Source organism: Ochotona curzoniae, unplaced genomic scaffold, assembly GCF_017591425.1.
Source record: "Ochotona curzoniae isolate NIBS_2020 unplaced genomic scaffold, NIBS_Ocur_1.0 contig_3622, whole genome shotgun sequence".
Lineage (NCBI taxonomy): Eukaryota > Metazoa > Chordata > Mammalia > Lagomorpha > Ochotonidae > Ochotona > Ochotona curzoniae.
In genome coordinates, this window is record NW_024465926.1 from 12,438,040 (window position 1) to 12,459,579 (window position 21,540).

Consider the following 21,540-nt stretch of genomic DNA (forward strand, 5'->3'; position numbering starts at 1 on the left):
ACTTAATATACACAGGATCCAGAACTCTCTGCAATTTCGGGCATCCGTTGGGTTGTCTTAAAACATATTGCCCATATCTCCATGGGTAGGGGAAACTACTGTCCACCAATACCCCGTAAGTATACAAGATAGGGAACGTGTCATAATTAAAGTACAAAAGTAGTCAGTATTGGGCTTCTATTAGAATCCTTTCACTTATTCTATTGTGCAACCATGGGCAAGTAACTTATCACAGGAAGCCTTTGTTGTCTCATTTTTAACGCAGTGGTAATATTTATGTACCCTGTGGAGCTCACAGTTCTAGCAACAATGTGTACAATACACGTAAGTTATTAATATAGTAATTACATTTACTAACATAAGGATATGCCAAGAGGATATACTACAGATTTATTTCATGACATTTTTAATTTTATTCCAAAGAAAATCAGGTCAATATCGCTTTTCCACTTTAAGATGATTCCAATTACACTTCAAAATGCATAGCCTTCCTTTCTAAAGTTTTGTAACTCCTCCTACAATACATTTCAACTGTCTAACTATTCCACTTGGCAGACACGGTGCTTTTAAAATACTTTGATTTAACCATCAATATTGAATAATTACTTTTTACATAACATTTCTGGCTTCTCTTAGCAAATCACAAGATCTAAAACACCAAGTATATACTCTCACAAGTCAAACTGGGTCTGCCCTCTTCCGTGTACTCTTCAGTTATGTAAAGTACCATTCAGCTAATGTTGATGCTTTCCATTTTACTGTGCCCTACAGTGGCTGAAAGATTAAATGATCTGAATGGAATGAGAGGAAGCAAAGACCAAAACAAGTCTTTTATCAAAGTACTTTTACAAAAGACTAGGAACATCAACTTTTTAAAAATTTATTTTATTTTTATTGGAAAGGCAGATAAACAGAGAGGAGAAGAGACAGAGAGGAAGATCTTCCATCCATTGATTCACTCCCCAGGTGGCCACAACAGCTGGAGCTGAGCCAATCTGAAGCCAGGAGCCTCTTCCAGGTCTCCCACACAGGTGCAGGGTCCCAAAGCTTTGGGCTGTCCTCGACTGCTTTCCCAGGCCACAGGCAGGGCGTTGGATGGGAAGCAGGGCTGCCGGGATTAGAACTGGTGCCCATATAGGATCCCGGGCATGCAAGGAGAGGACCTTAACCACTGCGCCATTGTGCCGGGCCCGGAACATCTCAACTTCATTGAGCACATATTTTTTTCAGAGATACAGTTAATAAGAAGAAAAGTTCTACAGGGCCCAGCACAATGGCTCAGTGGCTAAATCCTTGCCTTGCAGGCACCAGCATCCCATATAGACACTGGTACGTATCCCAGTTGCTCCACTTCTCATCCAGCTCCCTGCTTCTGACCTGGGAAAGCATAGTTTGGGACCCTGCATATGTGTGGGAGACCCAGAAGAAGCTCCTCCTGGCTTCAGATCGACTCAACTCCAGTCACTGCGACAACTTGGCGGGTGGGAGTGGCCCAGCAGATGCAAGATTTTTGTCTCTGTCTCTCCTCTCTATAAAATCTGGCTTTTCAATAAAAAAAGAAGGAAAGAAAAAAAATGTTCTACAATAGTGAAAGGTTGCAAAGCGCCTGAACTTCCAGATGGTAAACTAAGCACCATGTATCAAAAGCCTAAAGGAAAAGAAATGCACTTTCACAGAACTAAGAAATGAGATTTATTCTTTTCCTTATTTTTAAGTAGAATCTTCCAAAGCATTTAAAATTTTTGTTTTATTTGGAAGGAAGAGAGACAAGGGAGAAATTTCTTATCTAATGGTTCATTTCCCAAATGCCTGCACAGAAGCCAGGAGCCAGGAACTCAATCTTAGTCTCCCACATTGATACAATTGAACCACAACATGCTGCCACGCAGGGGCTGCCTAAGAAGGAAGCTGGAATTGAGAACTGAACTGAGGCATTCCAAAATGGGAGGTGGATGTCCCAAGTAGCATCTCAATTGCCAATTTCTTAGGAAAATAAACACACACAAACCTCGCTTCTTATACTCAAATGCACTGAAAGCTGATAAACAAATACATGTACCCAGATGTGAGCAGCAGCACTATTCAGAGTCAAATGTCTTTTAATGCCTGAGTGGGCAAGCAAATTATATCCACAGCATGGACTAGTACTGACCCAAACAAAATATTGATACTTGCAACATGGTAGCTAACCTCGAAAATATTATTCTAATGAAGTCACATACTGTATGATTTCACTTGCATGAAATTTAACAGGTAAACACAGTAACAGGTAAATCTAGAGACAAAATACAGATGGCTGATTTCAGGAGCCAGAGGGATGAGATACACAGGAGTGAATATTTCATGACACAGGGCATTGTGATTTTGTTGAATGAAGATGCCTTTGAACTAGATACAGAGACACAGCAGTTGAGCAATACTGAATTATTCGCTTTAAATGGTGGATTTATGTGAATTCAATCTCAGTAACAATTATTTTCTAAACAGTCAACTCCTTATTTGACTGCCAGGTGGAAATACATCATAATTCAACAGGACTGTTTATCCCACCAGGAAAAAATATATATTTTAGCACCTAACCGAAGTATACTTCTTTAAACATCCATTATTTCAGCAAATCTCACCCAAATAATCAGAGAAAAATTTACATTGATAAGGGGCAAGGACAGTGGGATATGGTTCTACTACCAAATTGCTTCCCAGCTTCACTGGAATAAACGCAGTAATTAAATTGGACAAACTGGATTAATTGAAATAGTACAAGAGTCCACTGACCAAGGCTCTCAGAAAAAAACTGACCCAGATTCTTAACAAACAGTTAAATGCTACTAATACTAATCATAAAGTACCACTGTTAACATAATTAATATTAAATATTGTTGGAAACTTGTGATTGGTAGGTTACTCAACAATCAAAGCTGCTCCATGTAATTCTCAGAATAAATCTTTCAAATCCCAAGTTTTTTTTTTATTTAGAATATATGCAAAGGTAATGATCACAAAAGCAGGTCCTAACACAGAAAAAAAAGTCCTATTTTCACTTCTGCAATATTTAATATTAAAAAATAACCTTCAGTAGACTTAGTGACCCACCATAAGCACAAACACTGAAATTTAAAATCTGTGAGAAAAAATCCCCAGCTGTAGGCAGCTGCCGAGGTTATTATTTCTGAAAGTACAATCTTGAATGTGTATTCTAAAGCAAATAAAGTCAAAAAATAAAAATAAAAAAGAAAAAAGAAAAAGAAAACAAAACAGGTTGGATAATTTTAGACAAGCTTTGCAACATGTTCCTCGTTCTGTGAGCGCACTATGGGGGACTTTGTCAGCCAGTAGGCCTTGGAAAGATTTTTCTCAACTCTGGAGCAAAGAAGCCAATAAAGTCTCAAGGCTATTGAAACCACTCCAAGTAACACCCTCGGAACATTCTTCCCTACATCGGGGTCTCTAAGGCATCATCAAAGGACCATCTCTCATCCCCAAGTCTGATGTATTTTGACAGCAAGGAGCAGCACTCTCCCAATCTTCCCCTTCAGGCACAGGAGAAAAAACATTTCCCACTCATTTTCTTCCATACCTGTCTTTTCCCACCCTGATCAGAGTCCAAGGGCATACATCCCTCAACTATGTAAACAATACTAAAAATAGAACTAAAAATAAATAAAGTATACAATTCAATACGTTTGAGTGCAGTCAGTTATACAGCCAACGCCACTGTAAATTTCAGAAAAGTTTTACCACCTATACCATTAACTCTCATTTTTCTTCCCACTTCCTTCCACTTGGGACCACTACTTAACCTTCTGCCTTGATACATTTGCTTATTTTTCGTATTTCACATGAAACAGATTTTATAAAAATGTGTTTCTTTTTGATTAATGTTTCCAAGATCCACCCACTAGTGCTAGGAATTATTTCATTCTTCTTTGCAGCTTAGCTCCAGCCATTGTGACCATTTGGGGAGTACCACCAGCACATGGAAAAGCTCTCTCTCTCTCATTTATCTGTCTTTCCTTCTCTCTGTAAATTCATCTTTCAAATAAAAATAAATCTTTTTTGAAAAAAATTTAAATCTCCATCAGTAGTAACTTTAATGCAATTATTATTCCAACTGAAGAATGATATATTGTTGGCTATCAGTATATCACAACTCTCTGACCTTTTTTTTTCCCCCACTGGAAAGTCAGATTTACAGAGAAGGAAGAGACAGAAAGATCTTCCATCAGATGGTTTACTCCCAAAATGACCAAACAGCCAAACTAAGCTGATCAACAGCCAGGAGCTGGGAACTTGCCTCCAGGTCTCCCACAGGGGTACGGGGTCCAAAGGTCTTGGGTCATCTTCCACTGCTTTCTTAGGTCACAAGCAGGGAGCTGGATGAGAAGTGGAGCAGCTGGGGCACGAACCAGCGCCCAAATGGGGTCTCTGGTTGCAAGTCTATTGCACTGGGGCCACTCTCTGATGATCAGTATCTTCCCTTCTTTTCTGGATACAACTCATTAACTCAATAAATATGAAGAATCTTTCACATATAAGCAATTGGGCCAGGTTGAATGAGAACTGCAAGATATGACACATATAATCACTGTCCTCAAGAAGCTTACCACCCAGTATAACTTTTTAGAACAAACTGCACTTCATTAGATGCTCTTCATGGTTTACTGTAGCTTTAAATCTATGGCTAATCCTAAGATTTTACAGACAATTACGCTGTGAGTTGAACTTTCTTCCCTGAATAAATGCTTACACTAGTCACTTCTTATTCTAGGATATATTCCAAGATCCCTAGAGAGTGTTCAAAAGCAGATAGCACCAGACACTGTAAAAGGCCTTCAAAAAATTCTGAAAAGACTTAAATGGTATAATTTTCCATGAACTTTCTAAAGCCCTCTTATTTTTTATTCCTAAAAAAAAAAAGAGCAAAATTTCACTTATAAATTAGGCAGAAGAGATTAACAATAAAAAGAACAATTTTAACGATAAACTATCTCTTGATACAGTCACAATAAATATTATACATTTCAGATCACAGTTGATTTGGGTCACTGAAACATTGGAAAGCAAACACAGATAAGGCAGCACTACTGTAACCTGGTATCTTTTGTTTCTTTTTTATTATTATTAAAAAGTCAGATATAGAGAGAGGAAGAAACACAGAGAGAAAGGTTTTCCATCCATAGATTCACTCCCCAAGCAGCTACGAGGATTGCAGCTGAGACAATCTGAAGTCAGGAGCCTGTATCCCAAGCAGGTGCAGGGTCCCAAGACTTTGGGCCATCTATGATTACTTTCCCAGGCCACAAGCAGGGAGCTGGATGGGAAGTGGATTAGAACTGGCGCCCATATGGGATCCAAGGAGAGACAGAGGTAGGTGATCTTCCATCTGCTGGTTTACTTGCCAAATGTTTGCCAACAGCCAGGGCTGGGCCAAGAAGTCAGGATCCAGGAATTCCATTCAGATCTCCCATGTGCTTGGCAGGAACCCAAGTCATTAGCAGGAAGTAGGATTAGGAGTTTTAAGGATTTATGTATGAACACCAATACAGAATGCAACTATCCCAATCAGAGCCTTAGCATGATATGCCACAACACTAGGCCTCAGAAATAAATCATTTTAATGTTTTTATTTTCATCTACTTCAAAGGCCAAGTGTCAGAGAGAAAGAGATCAAGACCTTCCATCTCTGCTCACACACGCCCCAATGCCTCCCATGCAGAAAGTAGGCATAAACCAGGAACCTCGACCTCCAAGCAGGTCTCACACATGAACAGCAGGAACTCAAGCACTTGAGTCATCATCTGATACCTGCCCAGGCAATTAGTAGGAAGCCAATCAGAAGAACAGTAGCTGAGACTTAAATCAACTCTCTGATAAAGAACGTATGTGGCTCAACAGGCTTCACCTTCAAGCGCCAGCATTCCATGTGACTGACAATTCATGTCTGGCTGCTTCAACACTGATCCTGCTCCCTGCTTGGCCTAGCATAGCAAGGAAGGAGTCCCAAGTCCTTGGGACTCTGCACATATATGGGAGACCCAGAAGACACTTCTGGATACTGGCTCTGACCATTGTGGTCATTTGGGGAATGAATCAGCAGAATGAAGATGTTTCTCAATCCGTCTCTCCTTCTCTCTGTAAAACTGCCTTTCAAATAAAAATAAATATTAAGAAAAAAAGAATGCACGCATCACAGGCAGCATCTTAATCCACTGTGCACAATTCACATTCCAAAAATAATCTTCCCATTCTCTAAAAATTACTATTTAAAAAACTCTTAAATGGACAGACATCCTATGTTCATGTAAAGGAAGACTTAATGCATAATTAACATGAGAATACTTGTTCAATTAACCTACAGATTTTTTTCTTAATTTTATCTATTTTTGTTAGAAAGTCAGATTTACAGGAGACACAGAAAGGAAGATTTCCCATCCATTGGTTCACTCCCCAGTTGGTCGCAATGGCAGAGCTGAGCCAATCCGAAGCCAGCAGCCAGCTTCTTTCAGATCACTCACATAGATGCAGGGGCCCAAGGCTTTGAGCCATCTTCATCTGTTTCCCCAGGGTAAAAGCAGGAAGCTGGAAAGGAAGTGGAACAGCTGGGACATAAACTGGTGCCCATACGGATCCTGGCACTTGCAAGGTGAGGTTTAGCCACTGAGCCATTGCTCAAGTAGCTGGGTTTTAGTTGAGTTCTTGTCACCCTATGTGAAAGACCTCAAATAAGTATTCAGTATTCTTAGTTCCAGCCCAGTCCAAACTCAACTGTTGAAAGTACTTGAGGAATAATAAACAATAAATCAGCGGTTGTAACCTACTCTGTCTCTTTCTGTTTCCCACCTACTTGGAAAATCCGAGTGGAATAGCAGGCTCCTGGCAGTGGCCTAACCAGCGCTGATTATTGGGGGCATTTGCAGAGTACACATCAGATGGAAAAGAGATTTCTCTCTCTCGCTCGCTACCATTTAAAAGATTAAAAAAAAAAATTTTTTTATATTGGCACAGGATAAACAGTAACAAATCAATGCAACAGATTCACAAAGAAGTTCAGAAGTAAACTCTAGAATATAAGCCTTCATCTATGTCCAACTGATTTTTTTGACAAAAAATGACAAGATCATTTTTGCAACAAGATTTGAAACAACTGAATACTCATATGCAAAAAAAATGAAGCTATCAGATTCCTACCTTATAACATGTACAAAAATGAACTCAAGGGGGCAGTGTCATGGCATGTAAGTTAAGTCTGATATGCCAGCAGCCGATATGAGCACCACTTCAATCTCATCTGCTCCGTTTCCTATCCAGCTCCCTGCTAATGTGCTTGGGAAAGCAGTAAAGATGGCCCAAGTCCTTGGAACCCTTCACCCACATGGTAGACCCCCGCAAAAGCTCCAGGCTCCTGGCTTCCAAAAAGCCCCAGGCTCCTTCCATTGCAGCCAGTTGTGGAGTGAACCAGTGGATGGAAAATACCTTTGTTTCTCTCTGTCTCTCTTCTGTAAGTCTGCCTTTCAAATAAAAATAAATCAATCTTTAAAAAATTAACCCAAAACAGATCAAAGACATAAATGTCTAACTCTTTAAAAGTTGAACTTAAAAACAATTTATGGGAAATAATGCCTCCAAAGAAAACATTAGCTTACGAAATTATTTGATTTAACAAATGGATAATTTGATTTAAGTGATAAGGTTGAAGATGAAGCTCATAGTAGCAGAGCATCCACACCAATCTGATAGGAAATAAAATTAAACCTTATTCAAGCTCTACTTGAAGGCAATAAAAGCAAAAGTCAACAATTCAGACAAATCCTCAGCTGGTTCTGCTTATACAAGCCCAACTGATAGGTGACACAAAAACAGAACTGAGTCCCAAAAGACCACACATCTTATGATTCCATCTAGATGATATATCTAGGCCAGGCAAATCCATAGATAGAACATTAAGCAATGATTGCTTAGCACCTGCAAGGAGAGGAAGCTGGAGATACTTAATGCGTAAGGAGTTTCTTTTGAGTATGATAAAAATGTTCTAGAATTAGACAGTGGTGATAGTTGCACAGCATTGTGAATGCTCTAAAAACCACACAGCACTGTAACTTTTAAAGTGATTAACATCATGCTAAATGAATTTTATCTCAATTTTTTTCTTAAAAAGATAATCCAGAACCAGATTTTAAGAGTTTGAGTTTTATCCTAAAGTCTATGTGTATATTTAAAGAATTTTAAGCAAGTGATAGGATTAGATCTCAGTTTTAAGCGAGATAAATCCTGCACAATCTACAATGTTGCATACCTAAGCCTTAATTTATATAACTAGTAATATCTGATTTAGGTGTTCAGATAGTCATGCTAATAGAATCCTGTTTCCTTGATACATTCTTAATAAGTATATATGCCAAGTTATTTTTCTTCTGGGTAAATATTTCTGTTTTATTTATATAGTAAGCACATACAAAAGGGGACTTTAAAGTCCATGGAAAATTCACATTTGTAAAGAAAGATGTATTGGGGCTGGCACTGTAGCACAGCAAGGTAAGCCTTCCCGAGGCACCAGCATCCCACATGGATGCTATTTCGAGTCCTGACTGTTCTATTTCAAAGCTGACTCTCAGCTAATGGCCTGGGAAAGCAGCAAACAACAGCCCAAGACCTTGGACCCCTGTACCTGGGTGGGAGACATGGAAGAAGCTCCAGCCCCTGAGCTGGGCTAGTCTGAAGCCAGGAAGCAGGAGTTTCCTCCAGCTCTCTCATGTGAATTCTGGGATCCAAGCACTTGGGCTCTCCTCCCACTGCTTTCCCATTCCATTAGCAGGTTCCATTTTCCCATAAATGTTATATTTTTAAGTCAACTTCTAAAAATGCATATATCTTTATTTATTTTAAAATAGAGAAATGAAAAAATGAAAAAGACAGTGAAAGACACAGAGATCTTCCATTTACTGGTTCACTCCTCGAATGCTTATAACCACCAAGTCAGGTCAACTGAAGCCTGGAACCCAACACTCAATGGCAAAATAAAATAACACAGAAAAAAAAAAGTAATAAAAAAATTAAATGGCAGGAATCCAAGCACCTGAGCTATTACTTGCTGCCTCCCAGGGTGGCATTATCAGGAAACCACAATCAGAAGCACAGAAGGGATTCAAACTCAGGTACCACTCTAACACAGGACGCTAGAGTCCCCAAGCAGCATCTTCAACTACATAGACACTCCATCCACAAATTTTTTTGAGGCTGCTTTATATATAGAGTACATACTCTGTATTCAGCACTATTCCAAGTGCTTCAGAAACATTAACTCCTCTAATCCTTAGAATAGGCCTTTCAAGTCTGTTGTTCCACTTCATAGAACAACAGAAATGCTAACACTTGTATGAAATCCACAGCTAATTAACAATGCATATTACTGAAACTGGGGCCTGATCACAAGCCTGATAACAAATATATAAATTTATTATCATTTTTCATTTCTTCTAGGCATCTGCTGTCAATTTAGTTTGCACAAGATTTTTTCTAAACAGAATTTATCCTATCTTTTCTAGTGAAGTCTGGTTAAACATTCAAAGATGCCCTGGCATAACAAGCTAAGCATCTGCCTGGAGTGCCAGCATTTCTTAAGGGCACTGGTTCAAGTCCCAGCTGATCCACTTCTGATCCAGCTCAATGTTGGTAGCATGGGAAAGCAGTGAGAAGGGTTCAAGTACTAGGGCTCTGCACCCCCATGGGATACCCAGAGGAAGCTCCTGGCTCCTGGTTTCAGATGGATCCAGCTCTGTACATTGTGGCTAACTGGGGAGTAAACCAGTGGATGGAAGATCTCTCTGTAAATCTGCCTTTCCAATAAAAAAACAAACCTTTCAATTTAAACATTCAAGGGGAGTTCCTTTAGTTTTTATTTACTGTACTTTCCCCAGTAAAAATATTAGCTGTGTGTACTGTAACAGAGTAGTTTAGTAAATGACTTCCAACTACTTCATTATCAGCTTTTTTAAATAATGCGTTTTAAAGGAATCATAGTAATTCCACCCAAATCTCCAATTACACATAAGTCTGCATCCTGTTCTCAATCTTACAGGTAAAAAATAAACTAAAAAACAAAGCTGTCAGTGGCCAGTCTTGTGCTGTGATGTTTGCATCCCTTATTAAGTACCAGTTCAAGTTTTGGCTGCTCTGCTTCTAATCCAGCTACCTGTTAATATGCCTGGGAAAGCAGTGGATGATAGTCCCAAGTGCTTGGGTCCCTGCTATCTAGATGGGAGACCAGGATGGAATTCCAGGCTTCTGGCTTCGATATGGTCCAGCCCTAGACATTGTAACCACTCGGGGACTGAACCAAAGAGTGTAAGATCCATCTCTCAGCCTGGCATTATGGCTCAATTGGCTAGTACTTTCCCTTCAAGCACTTGGATCCCAAATGGCTGCCAGTTCATGTTAGGCAACTCTACTTCCCATCCAGCTCACCGTCTATGCTCTGGGAAAGCAGTCGAGGACTGCCCAAAGCCTTGGGACCTTGCACCCGCTTGAAAGGCTGAGAGGAGGCTCTTGACTCCTGGCTTCGGATTAGATCAGTTTTGGCTGTTGCAGAAACTTGAGCAGTAAACAAGTGAATGGATAATCTTTCTCTCTGTCTCTCCTCATGTAGATCTGCCTTTTAATAACAATAAATAAATGAATATTACCCAAAGTTTAAAAAATTTATTCAAAAACTTAAGTACACTGTTACAATATTTCTACAGTTCTTAAAACTATTATTTAATTACAAATATTTACCACTAATCCCATCTCACAGTAATGTTTTTCCAAGTAAAATATTTGTTCCAGAATGAAGAGTCAGTTCCAACAAGTAAGCTCCCACTTAAAAACTAGAAAAAGAAACTAACAAATTCTTAACAGATTATCTAAGACTTCTAATTACTACTTTATTGTGAAAGTTAGCTACTTGTTAGCTTAAGCCTACCTTGGCTTATGGTCATGGCCCTAAGATACAATTAAACACAATGTGGTTTACTGACTTAGCCAGATGATTATAATGAAAACTTTAATTCAAGCAAATAATTAGAGTTGTGTAATCAAGCTCCCATCAACAAACATCTAAGTGATCCATTATATAGCTAATAAAAAGTAATTTACTACCTAATCATCAAACTGGCAATGTAACATTTAGCATCCAGTAGACGATCCTGAAAAAATTTGGCTTTTATCCAAAATTAGTATTTGCAACACACACTTAAGTGCAAGATAGTCGTCACTTGAACTGAAAGTTCATATCCTGCTTTTACCTTTATGATTAACTACAGAAACTATCAAAGTAACAAGCACATAACCCTCACATACTGCATAACTCTAAGATGTAAAGTATTTTTAAAATAAACTTTACTCTTCTAACTTTCAAGAATGGGGCAAACCAAATGCTCTGACATACAATGCACAGAAGCGTTTCCCTATTACAAGTAAAAGTCAACCATAGTAGACTTTATTTCCCAATTTAGATTGAACTACTAACCCGTCCAAAACTGCTACCACTGCTTATTTACACAGTGTATTTTCTAACAATACGATCTTTGTGTGAATTCATCTTGAATAATAAAATTATTGCTTAGTAACTTTTGCTTGTATAGAAACACCAAAAATCAATCCCCAAAGAAACTACATGTGACAGTATTATAGAATAATTTATGAATGCTCAAAAGCAGGAAGAAATTATTACATTTATTCCCATTTTTTAAAAATCTTGATTTCTCTTAGGTTATGGTGGTTAAACACAAAAAGCTAGCAAAAGCACTATCTATATACATTCATTAATACAAAATTCAAAAAGAGGCAAAATTAATCTATGGTAAGTAATTGCCTGCGGCTGGCGTAGGCAGCATTAATTACAAAGAAGCTAGAGATAGCACTTAACTTAGTGATTTAAATTTTCTACATCTTGACTGTGGTGGGTACACAAATAAATACACTTGTTGAAGACTTCAGAGTATTTAAAATGGGGGTGATTTTATACCTCTCTAAGAAAGGTGGGTTTTTTGGTATTAATTAACTTATTTGAAAGGCAGTGGAACAGAGACAGAGATGTCGTTACTCCCTCTGCTGCTACACACAGCACCTGGGGTAGCGCTGGCCCAGGCCACAGCCAGGAACTGGGAACTTAACCTGGATCTCTCAGGCTGAGAAGTTGGAAGACAAATACTTGTTCCAGCTCTTGTTGCCTCCCAACATGCACACAGCAGTAACCTCAATGAGAAAAAGAGACACAGGATACAAGCAGGCCCAAGCAGCAGCTTAATTCACTGCCCTGCAATGCCCACCCAACAAAGTTTAAGAAAAAAGAAGAAAAATGCGCTCCCAGATTAGTTCAGTTGTCCTCCAAACTCTTCACAGTCAGCACTGATTGACTATACTTGAAAAAAAGGGGGGTTACTTCTATAATTTCCCACAGCGAATTCTCAAGATCAAATTAGAATCCGAACCTATATTTTCTAATTCCCAAAACAGAACTTTTAGGAAATATAGGAGACCTACTGTCTTGAGATAAATAACTAACTCCTGGGCCCAGTGGCGTGGCCTAGCGGCTAAAATCCTCGCCTTAAACACGCCGGGATTCCTTACGGGTGCTGGTTCTAATCCCAGCAGCTCCACTTTCCATCCAGCTCCCTGCTTGTGGCCTGGGAAAGCAGCTGAGGACGGCCCAAAGCCTTGGGACCCTGAACCCGCGTGGGAGACTTGGAAGAGGTTCCTGGTTCCTGGCTTCTGATCAGTGCAGTACTGACTGTTGCCGTCACTTGGGGAGTGAATCATCCGACGGAAGACCTTCCTCTCTGTCTCTCCTCCTCTCTGTATATCTGACTTTGTCATAAAAATAAATAAATCTTAAAAAAAAAAAAAAACAACTAACTCCTGAGGCTCCTGTTTATTTTGCCTCTAAAATATGTCATCAGGGCCCAGCACAGTTCCAAGTGGCTAAAGGTCTTGCCTTGTATACACGAAGATCCCATATGGGTGCCGGTTCATGTCCCAGCTGCTCCACTTCCCATCCAGCTCCCTGCTTGTGGCCTGGGAAAGCAGTCGGCCTGCACCTGCGTGGGAAACCCAGAAGAACCTTCTGGCTTCAACTCAGCTCAGCTCCAGCCATTGTGGCCACTTAGGGAGTGGGAGTGAATTAGCAGATCAAAGATCTTTCTCTGTCTTTCTCTGACTTTCCAAGAAAAATAAATAAATCTCAAACAAACATGTCATCAGAAACAGAGGGCAATTATTGGGTCCCTGCACATAAGTGGGAAATCCAGAAGTTTTAGTCTCCTGGCATCAGCCTGGCAAGCTCCAAGTCACTTGGGAACTGGTGGATAGAAGATCCCTCCTCCTTTCTCCTCTCTTAATTCTGGTTTTCAAATAAACAAATACAGCTGTAAAAAAAATTTAATTGTCATTGCAAACGTAAACATAATCAGCAACTTAGTCACCATGAAAAACTTTTCTGTTTTAAAACTAGTAGTGGGGTGAGGAGGGGGTGCTGGTACCATGGTATAGCAGGTAAAGCCATCATTTGGGAAGCCAGAATTGTATATGGATGCTGGTTCAAGTCCCAGCTGCATCTCTTCGAATCTACTCCCTGCTAATTCACCTGGGAAAAGTAGAAAGAAGATGGTCAAAACCGCTTGGAGCCATTCAGCCACATGGGATACATAAGAATGTCTTCGCTGTGGCCCAGTCTTACCTGCGGAAGCCATTGGGGGGTGGGGTGAGGTGGGAGGGTGAAGTAACAGACAAATCTGTTTCTCCAGCGCTCAGTAACTCTGCCTTGCAAATGAATGAAATAAATCTTTAAAAAAAACAAAATGAAGGCCTGACACGGTAGCCTAGCAGCTAAAGTCCTCACCTTGAACACACCAGGATCCCATATGAGCGCCTCCTGGCAGCTCCACTTCCCACCCAGCTTCCTGCTTGTGGCCTGGGAAAGTAGTAGAGGATGGTCGAAAGCCTTGGAACCCTGCACCCGTGTGGGAGACCTACAAGTTCCTGGCTCCTGGCTTCAGATCAGCAGAGCATAGGCAGTCGAGGTCACTTGGGAAGTGAATCCTCTCTGTATATCTGAGTTTGCAATAAAAATAAAATAAATCTTCAAAAATAAAAAAAAAAAAAGAAGCACAACTAAGACCCATAGTCAGAGTTGGAACAGCACATTAAGCCATTGGTGGTGACATCAGCATCCCAAATCAGAGCACCAGCTTGAATCCTGGCTTCTCAGCTTCTGATCCAGCTCCCTGATAATGCACCCGAGCCTTCAGTTGCTGTCACCAGCGTGGCCGACCCAGATGGGAGTTTCAGGCTCCAAGCCTCTGCCTAGCCAAGTCCCGACTGTTACAGCCATTTGAACCAGCGGGTGAAAGATTTCTTTTTCTCTCTGTTTCTCTCTGTCACACTGCCTTTTAAATAAATAAAATAAATCTTAAATGAAAAAAACCTGAATACCAACTATACCATTTTCTGAACGGATAAGTGTTATACATTCATAGCTGAGAAACAATGATTCTTTTTATCAAATATTAAAAGTAAAATAGAAAATATCTATTTTCCATTAGCTAAGAATAAAGGAACTGAAATATCATGCAAAACATTTCTAGTTCATATCAAAAATTTAATCTTTATCATACCTAATTTTAATTTTAGTTAAAAGCTTATCCCAATATCTGCAATTAATCTATAAAAAGTCTACCTTTTCATTCAAGTACATGTTTGAAATTAGCATCTTACCTCTTATTATTGTCTTTTTTTTAATTGTTATTAACATTGTATTATGTGATACAGTTTTATAGGCACTGGGGAATTCCCCCCACCCCTCCCATACCCCTCCCCCCTTATTATTGTCTTTAAACTTATTTTTATTAGCATAATAGCAAACAGAAGACACATGGAATATTTTATGTGATTAAAAAAATTAAGCAAAAAGTAGAAAAGACAATCACAGTGAAGAAAAATTTCTACTGGAGAATATCTTTTGCCTAGCTGAACAGAACTGTCCCTCATCACTAAACAATTAAAACCAACTGATTTTTCAAGTAATTTTGATCCTTTATTTTAAAAAAATTATTTCTTAATCTTAACAAAAACTGCAATGAGGGGCTGGCACAGTTGCTCACCATGCTAGTTCTCCACCCTATTACAATGGCATCCTGCACGGACACCACCAATTTTTTGCCTAACTATTCCACTTCCCATCCAGCTCCCTGCTTGTGGCCTGGGAAAGCAGTCGAGGATGGCCCAAAGCCTTGGGACCCTGTGCCCACCTGGGAGACCAGGGTGAAGCTTGTGGCTCCTGGCTCTGGATTGGCTCAGCTACAGCTGTTCCGGCCACTTGGGGAGTGAACCAATGGATGAAAATTCTTTCTTTCTATAAAATTTTACTTTCCAATAATAATAAAAAGTAGCCTCTCTGTATATCTGACTTTCCAATAAAAACAAATAATTTTTTTTTTAAAAAATTGCTTAAATGTGGGAAACACGGACTCTTTAAGAAAATTAACGAAGTAGATAATGCCAGTTACTTACATTTCTTATTCTAGACTGAATAATATTTGATTGCACATAACACAAAGGATCAACTCGGCATACTAAAGAACACAGACTGAGTGAGAATCCTGGCTCTACAACAAAATACCTGCCTACGTGACTGGGGGTAATTACTGAATGTTAGGTTTCATTTCATCTCTAATACTATCAACAACAATCATAAAAAGAGAATTCGGTGAGTTACACTTGTAAAGTTCTTGGCACATGATAAGCACTCTACAAGTAGAAGGGTACTTCAAAATGTTCACATGAAATAGACTTAACATTATCTTTCTTTTGGTGCAAAAATTTTGAATTTCATGAATGCTTATTTAAAATTGTTAATGTAGCTAATATTTATCAAATGTTTACCATGTGTTAGATTAAATGTTTCAAACAAATTTGTCTAAAATAATTCTTGTAACAACCGATGATAAAGGCACAATTACTTCCCCCAAATAAAAGAAAATCAAAGTACATAAATATTAAATGATTAGGTCAAGGCCACATACAAGTAATGTTGAAACAAGGATATGAACCCAAATCTCATTCAACAGCCTGTAATTTTAACCCAAATTACATGAACCACCACAACAGCAGTAGCACTCTGCTCTACCGTATCTTGAAAAGAGGACAGGGAAGGCACAAGAGATTCTGCTGAAATAAACTAGAAAACTTATTTCTTGGGGTAAAACAAGGATATTTTAAAAATTAATACTAGAAGTCACTATGTCTAATATTATTTTAAAATAATTTGGTTTGCAGAAGGGATAAGGATAAAATAAACAGGATTTGATTGGTAATTATTAAAGCTTGGTGATAGATACGGGGGGCTCATTATTTCATTCTCTCTGCTCTTAAGTTCTTAAAAATCTGTTAAAAAAGTTAAAACCAGAAATGAGACAGCACAGATCAAATTAAATAAGGCAACAAATGTTTTAAACATCTTGCACCAAAATTTTAAAGTATGTACTTAATAGTTACATTTTACATAAAAATCTATAAAATGATGTTCTGTTTTTAAATGGTTGAGCATCCTCTCAACGAAAAATAAAAACTACAAAGCGCATAGGCAAACACATGCAAATCTATTAAGTGACTGTATATCCAGGAACTCATTAAAAATATTTGCTTGAATAATTAACATTTTTTTACCTTTTTTTTTTCTCCTGCCTGATAATCTCTACCAAGATTATGTCACTCTGGTTTATTGCCCAGGAAATTAACCGGTTTGTACAGGCAAATATCACTCCATAATGCAGCCCCAGTTTGATCAGTATGAATAAAACCAGAAACCCAGTTAGGAAACATTCTAAAAAACCTCTCACTTCAAACTGCATTTTAAAAAACACCAACAAAGGGCCAGTGCTGTGGCATACCATGTTAAGCTGCTACCTACAGCACCCACATCCCATAAGGTCCCCTTCTGCTTCACTTCAGACCCAGCTCCCTGCTAACGCACCTGGGAAAGCAGCTGAGGAAGGCCCAAGTGCCTGGCTCCCTGCACCCATGGCAGGTGGGCTCCTGGCTTTGGCCCCAGTTGTTGTAGCCACTTAAGGAGTGAATCAGTACCTACAGTAGGTCTTCAATACACATAAAATCACTAGACTTAAAAGACATCTACATTTCTACAGGAAGAAAAGTGTTGAAAAGTAAAATCATTTGTCCCAGGTCACAGGGCCAAAGAAATGCTAAACTGTTATTTAAACTTAAACTCAATTACAAAACCCACTTTCCCTCTATTACTAAACTCAACTCAAACTTATTTATGGCCTTCTCAAACTGGGCTGTAAAAAACGCTTCAGATACTGGTTGCATACCCGTATATATTTCATAGTGGCAGTTTGGCTTTGGGTAAAGAACTAAAAACAGTGAAAGGATTTGTTTTGCTGGTCTGTGGCTTATTTTGCCCAAAGCTTTTAATTTCAGCTTTACTTTCTCATCTTTATAATGGGGAATTTGATAGCTTGGCTGTCCAATTCTAGTATTACCACCTCCAAAGATGATCTATATGAAATCTACAAAACAAAATATTGTATGTCTTAAAACGCTCAAAACAGCAGAAAATAATGTTTTCTAAAGTACCCATCAGCTATTTAAAATTACTGTCCCTAGTTACTTGGTTTTTCTTATCCTTAAGTGTAATGCAATAATAACTACATCCACGCTTTTGTAAATAAATAAATGTGTCATTTTGAAATGTTCGGTATATAAGAGTTCCAAATTTGTACTTTTCAATCTCAGTATCCATTTGGTATCACTATTTACATCATATTCATCAACTTAATGTTCAGGCCTTCTCATATTCAATTTGTGTATAGAATTAAGATCTAGAATTCTAAAGTAAAACACCCAACACATAATTTGTAATTATTTTTGCAGGTTTGATTTTTTTTGAAGCTTCTCAAAGCAGATACAACAGCCAACAAGCAGATCAAACACAGCAACAAATCCACTGAAACACTCAGCTGCTCTAAAAGAAGGATCAGGCCCTTTAGGAGAAAACTACATTGTGTGAGTTTGCAAAGTTTTACACTTTCCCATTTCAGAAATTCCAGAGAAAGCCTTTGCATACTAACACAATATGCTTTAGAATGGCACTTTGCTGACCTTCCAATAGTCCAGCTCTATGAAAATTCTGTGATGGGTGTAACTTCAGAGAATCTGAAAAACACAAAAAGCATTAAGCACTTTTTATGTTGAATGAGGGAAAAAAAAGCCAAGGAAAGCATACATCTCTTACATAATTGTCATGTATAGTTCAAAGCTAAAGCCCATCTTAATGAATACATCTCCTTGCAAAAGAAAAGTTGAACTGCCTCCACATTGGTCTCTCAGCTAAACTTAGATTTTCATAAAGCACTTGTTTCATGGAAAATTATCTGATGATTACTGCCCGAATGGTGTTAATGTCTTGACTATTTTTAGCACCCAATTGTACCACATTAGCCCTGCTCTAAGAATCATGTCTTGATAGTGTCTCTTCCTTCTGACACTCAAAACTACAATATTTCTAAGTTATTCCAGGTAATGTCGTCCAAAAAAACATACTGCAGGACAGTGGCTGCCAACTGAAGTCACTGGAGCAAGAGACAATGGCTACAGTTACTAAGTAGGACTCTGTGTACAAACTCCACAGTCAGTCTAGAAAGTCCAGTACCTTCCAGTCAAACACCTCACTCTGATTCACTTCAACAACTTACATACGCTCACGTGAACCTGAAGATCCCTTATTCAGAGAAAGGGGTGGAATCAGCGATGGATGGATGCATCAACCCCAAGCCAGGAGAACACTCAGTTTCTTAGGAAGGGGGTTTACCCTGACACGTTCTTTTCTCAATACGGGTGACAGGGACAGGTAACAACCCAGCTACGACCTGTGCCACGTCCCAGTGGCTTAAAAAGCGATGTGTGCAGCGGAAAGTATTTTGGTTTGATGCCCCCTTGCACAGGGAACCTGTTCTGACACATTCTTGTGGTGTCCAGTATAGGAATTTAACCCCAGTAGAGATCAACTCAAGTGTTAATATTCAGAGTGCTGGGAATCCCCTGCAGGCCTTGACCAGAAGAGTTTGCAAATGGGCAATCTCTGCCCCGGGCCCCCTGCCCGCAACCAGCCCTCGGACGGCAAAGGGAAAATTCTCAGAGGGCAGCGTCTAGTGCCTGAGCGGGTACCCCAGGGAGACGAGGGGGAGTAAAACTAAACCAAAAGAGAACACCTCTACACCTTGATCAAAGGGAGAGAAGTCAGTCAGTCATCAGAATGCCAGGGAGGTGGAGAGCGGAAAAAAAAAAGAAAAAAAAAAGAAAATTCGGGCCCTTTCCAGCAACAAGATGACGGGGGAGGGGGCGGGGAGAGAACGCCTGGCCGAGGGGGGGCCGTCCCAAGAACCCCGGGAGGGAATGAACTAGGCCGGAGGGAGACGAAAGGGGCGGGGGGGGGTGAGAACGACGGCGCACAAACAAGCCGGAGGGGGAGAAAATGGTGACCCTGCACCCAGAACCCGCCTCAGGCCGGGCCGCCCGCTCGGGGGGCAACTTTGCCCGGAACCAGGGTCCCGGTGAGAGGAGCCGCGGCTCCGGGGTCGCGGTGGCCCCCGGGCGGTCCCCGAGCCTTCTCCAACAGAGCCCCCAGCCACCGGCACCGCAGAGACCCGGGGGAGCCGACGGAAACCGGGCCCCGCGGGGGAGGGGCTGCCGCGGCTCCGCTCGCCCCCAGCACCCGCACCCCGACTCCCTCCGGGGCTCCCCGCCACCCCGCGCGCCCCTGGGCTCCCCGCCCCCACGCCCTGCCCCCGCACCTCCCCCCCCCCAGCCTGACTCACCTCGCGAGTACAGGGACTTGGGCGATTCCAGGTCTAGGTCCGCGCTGAGCAAAGAGATGAAGTCCGAGGGCATCGCAGCTCGACCCAGCCCGGCCCGAGGGCAGCGGGAGGGCGGAGGGGGGGGAGCGGCGGTGGCGGCGGCACCTCCTCTCCGGGACCGCGGGCACCGAACCGGGGGCGGCTGGCGAGGGCGGCTGCTGCTGCTGCTGCTGCTGCTTGCTGCCGCCTCCTCCTGGAGGGCAGTGACTTCCACCCCGGCCGAGGACCGAAGAAACGGCTGCGGGTTCGAGAACAAACTCCAAGGGGGGGGTACTGATTCCCGGCGAGGTAGGAGACACGTTCGGGGCGGGGAAGGGGTGGGGGGGAAGAGCCAACGGGTGCGTTTCGTGCTTCTCCTCAGGGAAAACTGACGGTCGCCGCCACCGCCGCGGCCGCTGACAGGAATCTGGGCCCCGCCCCCCGGCGGGCACTGCGCAGGCGCGGAGGGGAGGCAGCCACCAACTGGGAAGAGCCGGGCAGCCGCCCGAGGGCGGGGAGGCGCGCCACGGAACAGCATCAACAAGGGCCTCGCTTCCTGCCGCCGCGGCCCCGGCTGCTGTTCCCGAGCCGGGAGCGGGCCCCACAGCCAGGGAGGGAAGAGAGGGGAGGGGAGGTGTCCGCGCGCTGGGGCCCCGAGGAGGGAAAAGGTATTTGCGGCGACCTGGGAGGCGGAGAGCCTGAGGCGGCCGGCCCCGCGCCCAGCTGTGCGCAGGAGGAGAGCGACCCGGGAGACCCCGAGCTCTGGGTTTGGGCACAGGAAGGAAGGACCCCACTGGCTGGTGGCTGACCGGGCAGTGGGGGCGGGTCACTCAGGGGAATGGTGTTTTATCGCTCGGACGCACCAGCCCTGGAAATGTCTACATTGTACTGGCCCCCTCGTTTTTTAATTAGGAAATAACAAACCATATTCTAAACCACCCTCCTCCCCCACCCCCCAAGAGAGTACGTCTGATTTAAGTTCCTTCTCTGCTTCATCCCTTTCATCCTACTCCGGCCTTTGGTGGCTGAAATGTTTTTTTGTTTGTTTTTTTGTGTGTTTTTTTAAAAAAGAGAAAGATCTCGCTGATTGTTCTGGAATGTCCGGGTTTATTGATACTGGGAGGTAGAAGACAATTTAGCAGTGGAATTCTGTGGATCCCACCTGGCTGTTGCAGAGGAAAAGGGGGAAGAAAAAGAAAGCCTAAGTGCTACTCTTTAGATTCCAGGCAATCGAGGGGTTTCTTTTTTTTTTTTCTTTCCCTTGGCTCTTCGGTCCTTCCAGCCAGAAGTTTCCATTGCAAGCACAAAATCCTCACCTACACACCGCAGACTGTTTCCTGACTCTAATAGACGTCTGGGAAGTTTTTAATCAAGTTATTAAAATATCAATTGGTGTGTGGGGTGTGCACCTTGGGAAGTAATTTTCATCCTATGTGGGATATTGATGCCACTTGAGCTAGGTTTTGAGACTATTTGAGTTGATTTAGTTCTCATTTTCTGGTTTTTAGCAAAACCTCCCCAAGATAAATACAAGTCATAAGAATGTAATCTGTTTTTCTTGTTTTACATACATAGAGATTGTAGAGGCTTTACACCACGATTCTGGACATTTTGACTGGAGTTAGAGTGCTGGGATGGGGAAAAAGTGTTACAG

The 21,540-nt window shown here is 41.4% G+C and overlaps 1 protein-coding gene across 5 annotated transcripts in view; it reads right to left on the reverse strand.

Moving 5' to 3' along the window:
- NFAT5 (nuclear factor of activated T cells 5) overlaps positions 1-20,315 on the reverse strand; it is an 82,578-nt gene extending 62,263 nt beyond the window's left edge. For 2 of the 5 annotated variants that reach the window (XM_040982447.1, XM_040982444.1), the window contains exons 1-2: positions 19,869-20,315; positions 18,154-18,207 (exon numbers count right to left, since the gene is read on the reverse strand). In XM_040982447.1, the coding sequence (XP_040838381.1) occupies positions 18,154-18,207; positions 19,869-19,941 (127 nt within the window). In that variant the 5' untranslated portion in view covers positions 19,942-20,315. The remainder of the gene's footprint in view (positions 1-18,153; positions 18,208-19,868) is intronic. The other 3 variants (XM_040982445.1, XM_040982448.1, XM_040982449.1) reach the window with 3 other exon arrangements.
- Between the last annotated feature and the right edge of the window lie 1,225 nt (positions 20,316-21,540).